Source organism: Triticum aestivum, chromosome 5A (assembly GCF_018294505.1).
Source record: "Triticum aestivum cultivar Chinese Spring chromosome 5A, IWGSC CS RefSeq v2.1, whole genome shotgun sequence".
Taxonomy (NCBI): Eukaryota; Viridiplantae; Streptophyta; class Magnoliopsida; order Poales; family Poaceae; genus Triticum; species Triticum aestivum.
This window is the reverse complement of record NC_057806.1, coordinates 192483407-192496116: the sequence shown is the minus strand read 5'-3', so window position 1 is coordinate 192496116 and position 12710 is coordinate 192483407. Positions and strand designations below refer to the sequence as shown.

The window sequence follows — 12710 nt, the reverse complement described above, 5'->3', positions numbered from 1 at the left end:
TTTTATACTGTGGCCCACCTCCTAGTTATGTATAGTTGAGATTGAGGCTCTGTCTGTACTTATATATATATGTGCACCGGCACCACATCAATACAAAGAATATTGTATTGCCAAACTATCTCTCTACAACTCTAATGTTGCCGAATTCTCGTTCCTTTATGTTTCTATTTATCAGACTACTGGTATTTGGTTGTGTGCATTTTAATTATGCAGAGGTCGAGTGATACTCTACATTTAAGATAATAAAAGCCCCTTTTATCGAAAAAAACGACGAGACGAACCAACAAACGCACACGTAAATTCATGGTGTACGTATGTACATGCAAAATTTTGCAGTAACCATGCAAATCCATGGATCGCACACGTAAAAGTAGCTTTACAATAATCTACTGGACTGTAGCATGAATTGTGCATATCGAGAGGCAAATTAACGAGTAAAAAAAGATCTAGAAAATACAAGTAATCATCATCTCAGGCTCAGGCTCCGAGCTCGATCGATCTTGCACTTGCAGCTGTATCATCATGCATGCATGCATGCATCTTTAATTTCTGCTTTCGTAACGAACGTACGTAGTAGTGTTGATTGGAATGGTTGGATTAGTAGCTGTAGTTCTTGACGAACATGCCCTCCTTGGCCTCGGCGGCTTCGCCGTCGCTGGTGTACTTTCCGAGCTGCGCGAGTGAGTTGGCCTTGGCACGCAGCAGCAGCGCCTCCTGCGCCGCCTTGACGTTCTCCGGCCGGCCGCCCCACGTCTTGAGGCACGTGTTCTGCAGCGCCCTGGCGTAGGAGAAGGAGACGTGCCACGGGTTGGGCCCCTGGTTCATGGCGTTGAGGTTGAGCGTGGCCTCCACCTCGGACTGCCCTCCCGACAGGAACATAATGCCGGGGACGGCGGGCGGCACGCGGCGGCTGAGGAGCTTGAGGGTGTAGTCGGCGACCTGCTCCGGCGTGGCCCTGTCCTTGCACTCGGCGCCGGGGGTGACCATGCTGGGTTTGAGCAAGATGCCCTCGAACATGACGTTGTTCTGGGCCATCTGGTAGAAGGTCTCGGCCCACACCTTCTGCGCCACCTCGAAGGTGCGCTCGATGCCGTGCTCCCCGTCCAGCAGGATCTCCGGCTCCACGATGGGCACCAGACCGTTGTCCTGCGAGATGGCGGCGTAGCGGGCGAGGCCCCATGCGGCCTCCTTGACAGCCAGCTCGGAGGGGCCGTTGGGGATGCTGACCACGGTGCGCCACTTGGCGAAGCGGGCGCCCTGCTGGTAGTAGGCGGCCTCCCGGGAGGCGAGGCCGTCGAGACCCTGGCACCAAGACTCGTCGTTGGAGCCGGTGAGCGGCACCAGGCCCTTGTCCACCTTGATCCCGGGCACGATGCCCTGCTCCACCAGGATGTCGACGATCTTCTTGCCGTCGACGGTGGACTGGTAGAGCGTCTCCTCGAAGAGGATGGCGCCGGAGATGTGGTTGCCGAGGCCAGGGACGGAGACCAGCAGCGTGCGGAACGCCTGCCGGTTCGCCTCTGTGTTCTCCAGGCCGATCGAGTCGAGGCGCTTCCCGCAGGTGGCGTTGGACTCGTCCATGGCCAGGATGCCGCGCCCCGGCGACGCGATGGTTTTCTGCACGTGCGTGCAAAGCAGCAGCAGCATGTCAGTCCAGTCCAGTCCATGAGTGAATTATACTAGTAGTACGTGTAATTCGGCCGGCGAGAAGCTGCCTGCAGCGTACGTACCGCGGTCTTGACGAGCTCATCGTCGTAGGCGCCGGCGCGGACGACCATGGACACCCTCGGGGCGGCGACCTGGCGCGCGACGCCCCATTCGGCCTTCTTGGGGAGGAAGGAGGACTTGAGGAGAGTAGCAGATGCCATGTCCTTTCTTCTTCTTCTTCTTACTTTCTTGCTTGCCTGCCTGCCACTGACCTCAAGCTCAAGGTGCTAGCTATCCTCTCTGCCTCGCTGAGGCCAATGGACTCGTATTTGAATGGGTGGCACGAGGGGATATGAGGTGTGGGGTGGAGGTTTGGATGGCTCAATGTCTGGCTGTCCGTCCATCGCCCCAGTCATCACCCCTTTTTTAATGCACAATTGCAATTCCCCATGTTTATGTGCACCGTGTAAAACAAAAAGGCAAGAAAATCCCTGCACCTCATCCATCCGTGGGAACGCTGCTGGCCTCAAGATGGCTGACATCATCACCTGCGGCCGCGTTTCACCGGTAGCTTATGCCACAGATTTCTCGCATCCATGGATAGATAGATAGATAGATTCACCCCGCCCGGGGTGGTTGCCATGCTTCCGCTTGGCTCTTTTTCTTTTCCGGATGGATCTCAGCAAGTTGCTGTTGGAAATATGAGCAAATTACTACGAAATTTAATTCGAATAAACAAAAAATAAATCATGTCCACAACAGCAGAGATTAAATTAATCATGCGAATTAGCATAGCAGATGAACATATCACATCTAGGGCACATACTAGAAGCATGAATTCTACCACGATCTCGAACAGGAAGGATAGAATCACATACGGTGCAGCACCGCCGGCGTTGACGTTGTCGCCCATGTCGTCGAGGACGAGGTTGCCGAGGTCGGGGAAGAAGTCGTCGTTCGCGAAGTCGTCGCTGCCAGCAGTCGCGCGAGTGCGCTCCCCAAAAACCTGATCGCCCCTCTCCCGTACAGGATCACGAGAGGCGGGGTTCCAGAGGACTGCTGTCCCTTCTCGCGGTGCACGCCGGAAGGAGGAATGGAGAAGACTTGCTTGGCGGCGCAATGATCTGGAACGGTGGTGAGAAACCATACGAAGCGGCGGCGGCTAGGGTAGACATATGCCTGACTATATAGTGCGGGCCGGATAGGTCGTGGGAGTAAATCCCACGTCCGAGTCGTCACGATCCAAAAGAATTGGAAACGGTTTAGTAATTAACGCATCCGTTAATTATTAATTAATGACTCATTAATTTTCCCATGCAGCAAAAATATAGACAACGTGCATAGCTCTGTCCCCGGCTCGGCTCAATCCCGCAATCCGCGGCGCGTCGTGACAAGGTGTGGCGTGGCGTGGCGTGGCGTGGCGTGGCATGGCGAGAGCGAGGAGGAGGAGCGCGCGTGTAGGTCTCCTCTTCTCATGCTCATATAAGTGGTAGAAGAGCTCACCTTATAAAGAGGTGCAACTCTCTCTCAACTTCCGGGGTGGGACTAAACTTTAGCCTCACTCACTCCACTCACATGTGTGCATGAATGGGCCAAGAGAATTTCAGAATTTTCGTTGGGTTTTGGGCCAAAGGCCTACTAGCAAAATTCCAACAATCCCCCACAAAGTCTCATTGGCACATCTCATCATTTAGATCCGAAACATTGTTTTATATATCGGTGCTTAGTGGAGACTGTGAAGTTGAACTTCCACTTAGAAATTTATGCTACAATAGATCACAACTTGAATAGTGGACTATGCCTTGAACTACAAGTTTTCTGTGAAACTAGTTTCACACAAATTCTTGACCGATACTGGGCTGCCGCAAGGCTTCCCCGCGGGTGGAGCGTATACGTCATACTCCAGGGCCTTTCATGAATTTATTAGAGAACACCTAATTCTCACAGACTGCGACGTTAATAGTCAAATTCATATAGGTGTGTTTCTCAGAAGATGTCTTGCAGGGCAACATCTCTGCTTACCTGAATAAGCTACTTGGAACACATTAAGATAAGTATCAACCTGCCATGCAGATCAGGAGAGTATTGCATCTTCACGGAGTGGGATAATTAATACAGGGATACTCTCCTCCCAGCTGACCAACAGCTTGTCTCCCACTTCTACTTCACGGGATCTCCGATCACATAGAGTGGGTTACCACTATGGACAACTCATGCGGTGGGTCTCAAACCCATCTCCATCGATGCATTATCTATCACATTACGTGATAGACCCTTTGTGAAGGGATCTGCCAAGTTTTTCGACGTTTGGATATAATCCAACATAATAACTCCGGAGTTCCTCAATTTTCTGACAGATTTTAGTCTCCTCTTCACATGCCTTGAGGACTTCATATTGTCCTTAGAACTGTTTATCTTGACGATCACAGTTTAATTATCACAGTTCATTAGGATAGGGGGTATTGGTTTTTCAACCATAGGTAAGTCCATCAAGAGTTCACGAAGCCACTCTACTTCAACAGTGGCAGTGTCTAATGCTGTGAGTTCTGCTTCCATAGTTGACCTCGTTAAGATGGTCTGCTTGCAAGACTTCCAGGAAACAGCGCCACCACCAAGTGTAAAAACATAACCACTTGTGGCCTTAATCTCATCAGCATCAGATATCCAGTTTGAGTCACTATAACCCTCTAGTACCCTTGGATACCGGTGTAGTGAATCTCATAGCTCGCGGTGCCTTTCAAATAGCGCATAACTCTCTCAAGCGCATGCCAACGATCATCTCCCGGTTTTGACACAAACCGACTCAGTTTGCTCACAGCAAAAGAGATGTCAGGCCTCGTGGCACTCGCCAAATACATAAGTGAGCCAATAATCTGAGAATACCTCAGTTGATCTCTAGCAATCCGTCGATTCTTTCGAAGCAACACACTAGCATCATATGGAGTTGGAGAAGGCGTGCAGTCGCTATACCCAAAACGACTCAAGACCTTTTCCACATAATGAGACTGAAGCAGTGTGATCCCACCATTCTCATCTCTCAACAGCTTGATGTTTAAGATAACATCAGCTACTCCTAGATCCTTCATCTCAAAATAGCAAGATAAGAAATCCTTAACCTCCTTGATTAAATCAAGTTTGGTTCCAAAGATCAATATGTCGTCGACATACAAACAAAGAATAACTCCTTCGCCCCCACCATAGCGATAGTACACGCACTTGTCACCATCGTTTACTACAAAGCCGGCAGTAGTTAATGTTCTTTCGAACTTCTCATGCCACTCCTTAGGAGCTTGTTTAAGGCCATATAAAGACTTTAATAACTTGCACACCTTTCCTTCCTGACCAGGTACTACAAAACTATCTGGCTGATCCATGTAAATTTCCTCCTTCAACTCTCCATTGAGGAAAGCCGTCTTAACGTCCATTTGATGAACGAGAAGACCATGTGAGGCAGCCAGTGATAGTAGCACCCGAATTGTGGTCAGTCTAGCCACGGGTGAGTAAGTATCAAATAAGTCTTCACCTTCTTTCTGGTATAACCCTTGGCCACAAGCCGTGCCTTGTACTTTTCAATCGTACCATCAGGTCTAAGCTTCTTCTTGAACACCCACTTACATCCTACAGGTTTGCACCCATAAGGACGGTCAGTGATCTCCCAGGTACCGTTAGCTAAGATGGAATCCATCTCGCTACGTACAGCTTCCTTCCAGTATTCAGCATCAGGAGATGCATAGGCTTCTAAAATAGTCCTGGGTGTGTCATCCACGAGGTACACAATGAAATCATCACCAAAAGACTTTGCAGTCCTCTGTCTCTTACTCCTCACAGGAGTTCCATTGTTACCCTCAACAGGATTCTCAACGTGTTCCATCGCAATGGTGGGTTCAGGAATTACAGTGAATTCCTCACTAGATGGAGTAGGTATCTCCTAATTTGATGAACTCGACATATCCTTCATAGTAAATATGTCCTCAAAGAAAGTTGCATTATTTGATTCCATAATCGTACCAACATGCATGTCGGATACCTCAGATTTTATTATCAAAAATCTATAGCCGATGCTATGAAAAGCATAGCCCAGAAGAACACAATCCACGGTTTTTGGTCCAAGCTTGCGCTTCTTGGGAATTGGTATATTGACTTTCGCGAAACAACCCCAAGTACATAGGTAAGAGAGTTTCAACCTTTTCCGTTCCCATTCCTCAAATGGAGTCATGGTCTTATGCTTTGTGGGAACTCGGTTTAGGACATGACACGCAGTCATTAGCGCCTCCCCCCACCATTCCTTGGATAGACCCGAAGTGTCTAACATGGTGTTAACCATATCAGTTAGAGTTCGGTTCTTTCTTTCGGCTACCCCATTTGACTGGGGTGAGTAGGGAGGCGTCCTCTCATGGATTATACCATGTTCCGCACAAAACAGATCAAATTCATTGGAAAAATACTCTCCACCACGATCGGACCTAAGCCATTTAATTTTTCGATCAAGTTGGTTCTCTGCCTCAGCTTTATAGTTTTTAAAGAAAGTCAAAGCCTCATATTTTGATTTTAGAAGATACACATAACAATATCTAGTGGAGTCATCAATCAACGTCATGAAGTATCTCTTTCCACCTTTTGTCAACATGCCATTCATCTCACAAAGATCAGAATGTGTAAGCTCTAGTGGCGCCAAGTCTCTTGCCTCTGCAGTCTTATGGGACTTGTGAGGTTGCTTAGCTTGCACACATACTTGGCACTTGGAGCCTTTGACAGTAGAGATTTTCGGAATTAAATTCATATTGGCTAACCGCGTCATGCAACCAAAGTTAATATGACAGAGTCGTGAATGCCAAATATCAGACTCATTATTGTGGCAAACATTATTAATAACTTTAGTGCTAATATCTGACAAAGATAGGCGGAACAAGCCTCCGCACTCATAGCCTTTTCCAACAAATTGTCCACACTTAGAAATTACAACTTTATTGGATTCGAAAACCAACTTAAAACCATCTCGACATAAACGGGAACTGCTAACGAGATTTTTATTGATGGACGACACATGATGAACGTTCTTCAGATGCACAGTCTTCCCCGAAGTAAACTTCAGATCGACCATACCAACACCTCGAACGATGGCATGTGACCTGTTCCCCATCAGCACGGGTGAAGTCCCTGTTGCCTTGTAAGAAGAAAACATGGAGGCGTCAGAACAAACATGTACATTGGCACCGGTGTCAATTAACCAATCAGGGGATTGAAATACTGAAAGGATGGTAGGAAAAATACCGTACCCTGATTCCTTCGTATCAGTATCACCGATGACAACATTAGCGGACTTGCCGCTCTTCTCATGTTCACGCTCCTCAAAGCGGTTAGGACACTTCGGAGCCCAGTGATTAGGATCACCGCAGACATGGCAAAGTCCCTTCCCCTTCTTATGAGAATTCTTCTTGAAGTTGGTAGAATGTGATGGCTTGTTCTTTGTATCAAACTTGCCTTTGCCCTGAGTTTTGTTCTTATTGTTTTTGAACTTGTTGGGCTGGGAGTTCTTCTTCTGTACCATGTGGGCCCTAGAACCTCCCTCAGCAACTCGAGCACGTGTGTCCTTTGCTCTCGCCTTCTCTTCAACATCAAGAGTACCAATGAGATCCGCAACGGAAAACTCATGTCTCTTGTGTTTCAGGGAAGTAGCAAAATTGTTCCACGAAGGTGGAAGCTTGGCAATGATGCCTCCAGCAACAAATTTGTCCGGCAACACACACTTGAAGTACTCAAGTTCTTTTGCGAGCGACTGTATCTCATGAGCCTGTTGTACAACAGGGCGCTCATCAGTCATCTTGTAGTCATAGAATTGCTCCATGACGTACAACTCGCTGTCGGCGTCCGAGGCACCAAACTTGGCCTCGAGCGCAGCCCACATGTCTTTGCCGTTGTCAAACGACATATACGAATCCACAATGGAGTCATCAAGAACACTCAGAAGAGTGCCTTTAAAGAGGGTATCGATCTTCTCAAAAGCTTCCAGCTATGCTGGATTAAGATCGCCCTCAGGCTTGCCCTTGGTGGCATCATATGTAACACCCTCGATGCGACTATAGCTCCCACGTGTCGAGGCACGACTTAGAGACATAATCGCATTGAAGGCATATGTCGCAAGTTAGGCAATCTTCACAACATCCCATGTAATATAAATAATAAAGGGGAGATAACATAGTTGGCTTACACTCGCCACATCAATCAAGTACATAAATAACATTACATCATCCAAACACTCATGGCCCGACTACGGCGCCAAAATAAAAGAAGAACCCCAAATGCGACAAAGGTCCCTGATCGACCCCAACTGGGCTCCACTACTGATCAACTAGAAAGAAGACAACACAAAGGACAAGATCTTCATCGAGCTCCTCCTGAACTTGGTTGCGTCATCTGCACGGACTCATCGGCACCTGCAAGCTGGTTTTGGAAGTATCTGTGAGCCACAGGGACTCAGCAATCTCGCACCCACGCGATCAAGACTATTTAAGCTTATGGGTAAGGTAAAGGTATGAGGTGGAGCTGCAGCAAGCGACTAGCATATATGGTGGCTAACATACGCAAATGAGAGCGAGAAGAGAAGGCAAAGCACGGCCGATAAAAGTATGATCACGAAGTGATCCTATAACAACCTACGTCAAGTATAACTCCAACAACCGTGTTCACTTCCCGAACCCCGCCGGAAAGAGACCATCACGGTTACACACGCGGTTGATTCATTTTAATTAAGGTCGACTTTAGGTTTTCTACAACCGGACGTTAACAAATTCCCATCTGCCCATAACCACGGGCACGGCTTTCGAAAGTTCAAATCCATGCAGGGGTGTCCCAACTTAGCCCATCACAAGCTCTCACGGTCAACGAAGGAATAGACCTCCACCCGGGACATTCCGATCAGACTCGGTATCCCGGTACAACAAGACATTTCGACAGGGTAAAACTAAACCAGCAACCCCACCCAAATGTGCCGACAAATCCCGATAGGAGTTGCACATATCTCTTTCTCAGGGCACACCGGATTGTCTAAACTTCCAGTAGGCCAGCCCAGAGTTGCCCCTGGTGGCCACCGGCGGCTGACAGTTTGGACCAACACTCAGGGGAGCACTGGCCTGGGGGGGGGGTAAATAATGATGACCCTTGGGCTGGCCGACCCAAGGGAAAGAAAAGGCTAGGTGGCGAATGGTAAAACCAATGTTGGGCATTTCTGGAAGAGCTTTACTTAAGGCGAACTGTCAAGGGGTTCCCATTATAGCCCAACCGCGTAAGGGACGCAAAATCCGGGAACATAACACCCATATGACGGAAACTAGGGCGGCAAGAGTGGAACAAAACACCAGGCATAAGGCCGAGACTTCCACCCTTTACCAAGTACATAGATGCATTAATTAAATAAGATATATTGTGATATCCCAACGAGTAAACGTGTTCCAACAAGGAACAACATCTCCATGTTCCAATCAAGGAACAAACTTCAATCTTCACCTGCAACTAACAACGCTATAAGAGGGGCTGAGCAAAGCGGTAACATAGCCAATCAACGGTTTGCTAGGACAAGGTGTGTTAGAGTCTTGGTTCAACAATATGGGTGGCATGATAAGCAAGTGGTAGGTATCGCAGCATAGGCATAGCAAAAGAGCGAGCATCTAGCAAAGCAAAGATAGTAGTGATTTTGAGGGTATGATCATCTTGCCTGAGATCCCACATGGAAGAAGAACGAGTCCATGAAGAAGACAAACGGACATAGACGAACGGGTCCTCACAATCACGACGTTATCGGAACCAACCCGATGAAGCAAACACAGGAAAAGAAGCACACAACATAGTAAACAAACCACACATGAACATGGTATGATTTGCGGGATGCGGTATGCGATGCATATGCAAGATATGACAGGAAATGCATGAACCTGGCCTCAACTTGGGAATCCAAGTGTGTCACTGGAAAGATCAGATGAAACCGCTTGAAAATGATATAAATAACGCCGGAATCGGAGTTACGGTTTGGAAATGGCAAGCGATTCAAATATGACACCGGTCTGCGTTTTACAGCAAGTAGCCAACTAAATGCAATGAGATGAACATGCTACAGCAACCAAACATGACAACAAAATACATGGCAGGGATGCATTCAAGATGCTTAACAAAAGTCTAGCACTGAGCTATGCCCAATTCATCCATTAACAGGTTCAAACAAGCATGGCAAAAATGCATATGACAAACAGATCTCAGACTTAGTGAAATTAACACAAGCCTGGAATTTCAGATCAGGTAGCCCTCTTCGGAGCAACAAAACTACATGCTACAGGATCTGAACATGGCAAAGTAAAGCATGGAATGGAGCTACTCAAAGAGCTTAACAAAAGTCCCTTAGTGACCTTGAGCCAAAAGGGATCATAAAATACATTTGCAAGCATGTGAACATAGCAAAAACATAATCAGTTTTCAGACTTAGTGAAAACTGACACATGCTGAAACATAACTCAAGTAGGCATGTTTACGAGCTCGATGCACTCACTACGGTGCAAGTCATGGCAAGACAAGCATACATCCATCAAGAAGGCACAAAATGCAATCTAGACATGGCAAGAACAATAGCATAGCATGCACGGATCAACCACAACATCATCGGCAAAATTGCAAACAAGTTGACAATCTGCCCAGATTCACAAAATAGCAAAAGTAGAGCTCGATTGACTCAAGCTAGGGTGCTCCATAATTGCAAACAAAGACATGGATGGATAGAGCACTACAAGATTAACAAAACATCCTTATTGATCATCCTCAAAAGAGGCACGGATCACTAGAAAATAACATGAACATATGGCATCATGAGATAAACAGATCAAGGACTTAGTGGAATTGCTAAGTCCCTGAAAACAGAATTACTAAGTGCACCACTTTGCAAGCTTGCACAAGTAACCACACACATCACAAAAATACATGGGTTGCACCTCTGGAAAGATGACAAAACCCTTAACAAAACACATGTAGAGCATCAGGGCATAGCATGCACACATTAATCATGGCAAAAATGACAAAAACCTAAATGGAGTAGCAGAACTGACAATTATCTCAAGTAGCCCTCTTTTAACAGCATTTCGGGCATCAAGATGAACTCAAATGAAAATGATGCAATGGAATGAAATGATGTACTCTCTGAGATGAACATTTGATATGCTATATGCATGAATCGGAGCTACGGATGCAAAGTTACGGGGCTACGAACATGAGCACATGGATCTAGGAATTTGGGGACTTAGTGAAAAAAACATGGGAGCAGGATAGCTAAAGTGTGCATGAGCGGGGTTTAGAGGGATGGCTCACCATGGGCTCGGCCCAGGACGACCGAGGACGAAGCGGGCCGGAGGGGCAGGCCAGCTAGGCCTGGATGCGGGGCCCATAGCGGGGTCAACGGGGGCTGGGCTAGAGGAAATGAGCCGGCCGGTCGGAGCTGGGCCGCGGGCCCACGAGCGGCGGCGAGCGGGAGCCCCGTCGTGCTCCTCCTCGAGCTCGAAGCCGAGGGTGTTCATGGCGGCAGCGCGGTATCCTTTGGCCGGGCGGGCGCGCCGACGATGAGGGAACGGCGGGAGCGATGCCGAGACCGCAGATACGTGGCGGGGAGGTCGGCTCTCGCCGGATCTGGGCGGAGACGAGGGCCGGAATGACGGCGAGGCAGGAACTGGGTGGCGAGGCAGGAACTCCGGCGGGTCGCGGTGGCCGGCGACGACGCGCGACGTCCCAGGCGAGAGGCGCAGAGGAGCGAGGCGCTCGGGCAAAGGCAGCGGCGCCTCCCGGGCGGCGGAGCGAGATGGGCCCACGTGGGCCGGCCTCGGGCCCTACGGGCCGCGGCGGAGAGAGAGAGCTGGCCGGGTGAGGTGGCGGGCGCCGATTGGCCTGGAGCGGTGGCGGGGATGACGTGGCGGCTCCCCATTGGTGGGAGTGAGGTGGCGGCGGGCGGTGGACACGTCCGGCGCGGCGTGGACGCGTCCGGCGGCGCGAGGAGAGTGATTATAGGGTTTCAACTGCGAATATTTCGGAGGGGATCACATATATATAGGTAGAGGGAGCTAGGAGAGTCCAAATGAGGTGCGGTTTTCGGCCACGCGATCGTGATCGAACAACTGAGATGATGGAGGAGGTTTAGGTGGGTTTTGGGCCAAAATGGTGGGGTATTGGGCTGCAACACACACGAGGCCTTTTTGATCCCTCAGTTAACCGTTGGAGTATCAAACAAAGTCCAAATGATACGAAACTTGACAGGCGATCTACCGGTAGTAAACCAAGGCCGCTTGGAAAGTCTCGGCCCAATCTGGAAATGTTTAATCCCCACACATGAAAGAAAGGTAGAAATGACCACCGGAGGAGAACGAAGCGCCGGATAGCAAAACGGACAACGGGGAAAATGCTCGGATGCCTGAGACGAACATGTATGCAAATGAAATGCACATGATGACATGATATGCAATGCATGACACGCAAGCAATGACAACGCAACAACAGCGAATAACTGGATGACACCTGGCACATCGGTCTCGGGGCGTTACATCATAGCAGCACATCGGTCTCGGCACGTATTCTCAGATGCGCAGCAAAACCACTCGGAGTAAATTGCCTATAATCAGGTTTTTGGATTGTTGAAAATATGAGCAAATTACTACGAGATTTAATCCGAATAAACAAAAGATAAATCATGACCACAGCAGCAGAGATTAAATTAATCATGCGAACTAGCATAGCAGATGAACATATCACATCTAGGGCACATACTAGAAGCATGAATTCTACCATGATCTCGAACAGGAAGGATAGAATCACATACGGTGCAGCGGGTGCAGCACCGCCGGCGTTGATGTTGTCGCCCATGTCGTCGAGGATGAGGTTGCCGAGGTCGGGGAAGAAGTCGTCGTTCGTGAAGTCGTCGCTGCCAGGAGTCGCGCGAGTGCGCTCCCCAAAAACTTGATCGCCCCTCTCCCGTACAGGATCACGAGAGGCGGGGTTCCGGAGGCCTGCTGTCCCTTCTCGCGGTGCACGCCAGAAGGAGG

The 12710-nt window shown here is 48.8% G+C and overlaps 1 protein-coding gene across 1 annotated transcript; it reads right to left on the bottom strand.

Annotated features, from left to right (window-relative positions):
• Positions 1-278: 278 nt before the first annotated feature.
• On the bottom strand, positions 279-2043 carry LOC123102769 (fructose-bisphosphate aldolase, chloroplastic). The gene is made up of 2 exons (XM_044524195.1): positions 1731-2043; positions 279-1617 (listed from the first exon to the last, which is right to left on the bottom strand). The coding sequence occupies exons 1-2, from the start codon at positions 1866-1868 to the stop codon at positions 598-600; spliced, it is 1158 nt and encodes a 385-aa protein (XP_044380130.1). The 5' UTR covers positions 1869-2043; the 3' UTR covers positions 279-597.
• Between the last annotated feature and the right edge of the window lie 10667 nt (positions 2044-12710).

Bases quoted from the DNA above. Each gene is read 5' to 3' on its own strand.
- LOC123102769 (XM_044524195.1), bottom strand. From the start codon at position 1,868: ATGGCATCTGCTACTCTCCTCAAGTCCTCCTTCCTCCCCAAGAAGGCC. The intron at 1,618-1,730 runs GTACGTACGCTG...ACGCACGTGCAG, and splicing joins ATGAGCTCGTCAAGACCGCG to AAAACCATCGCGTCGCCGGG.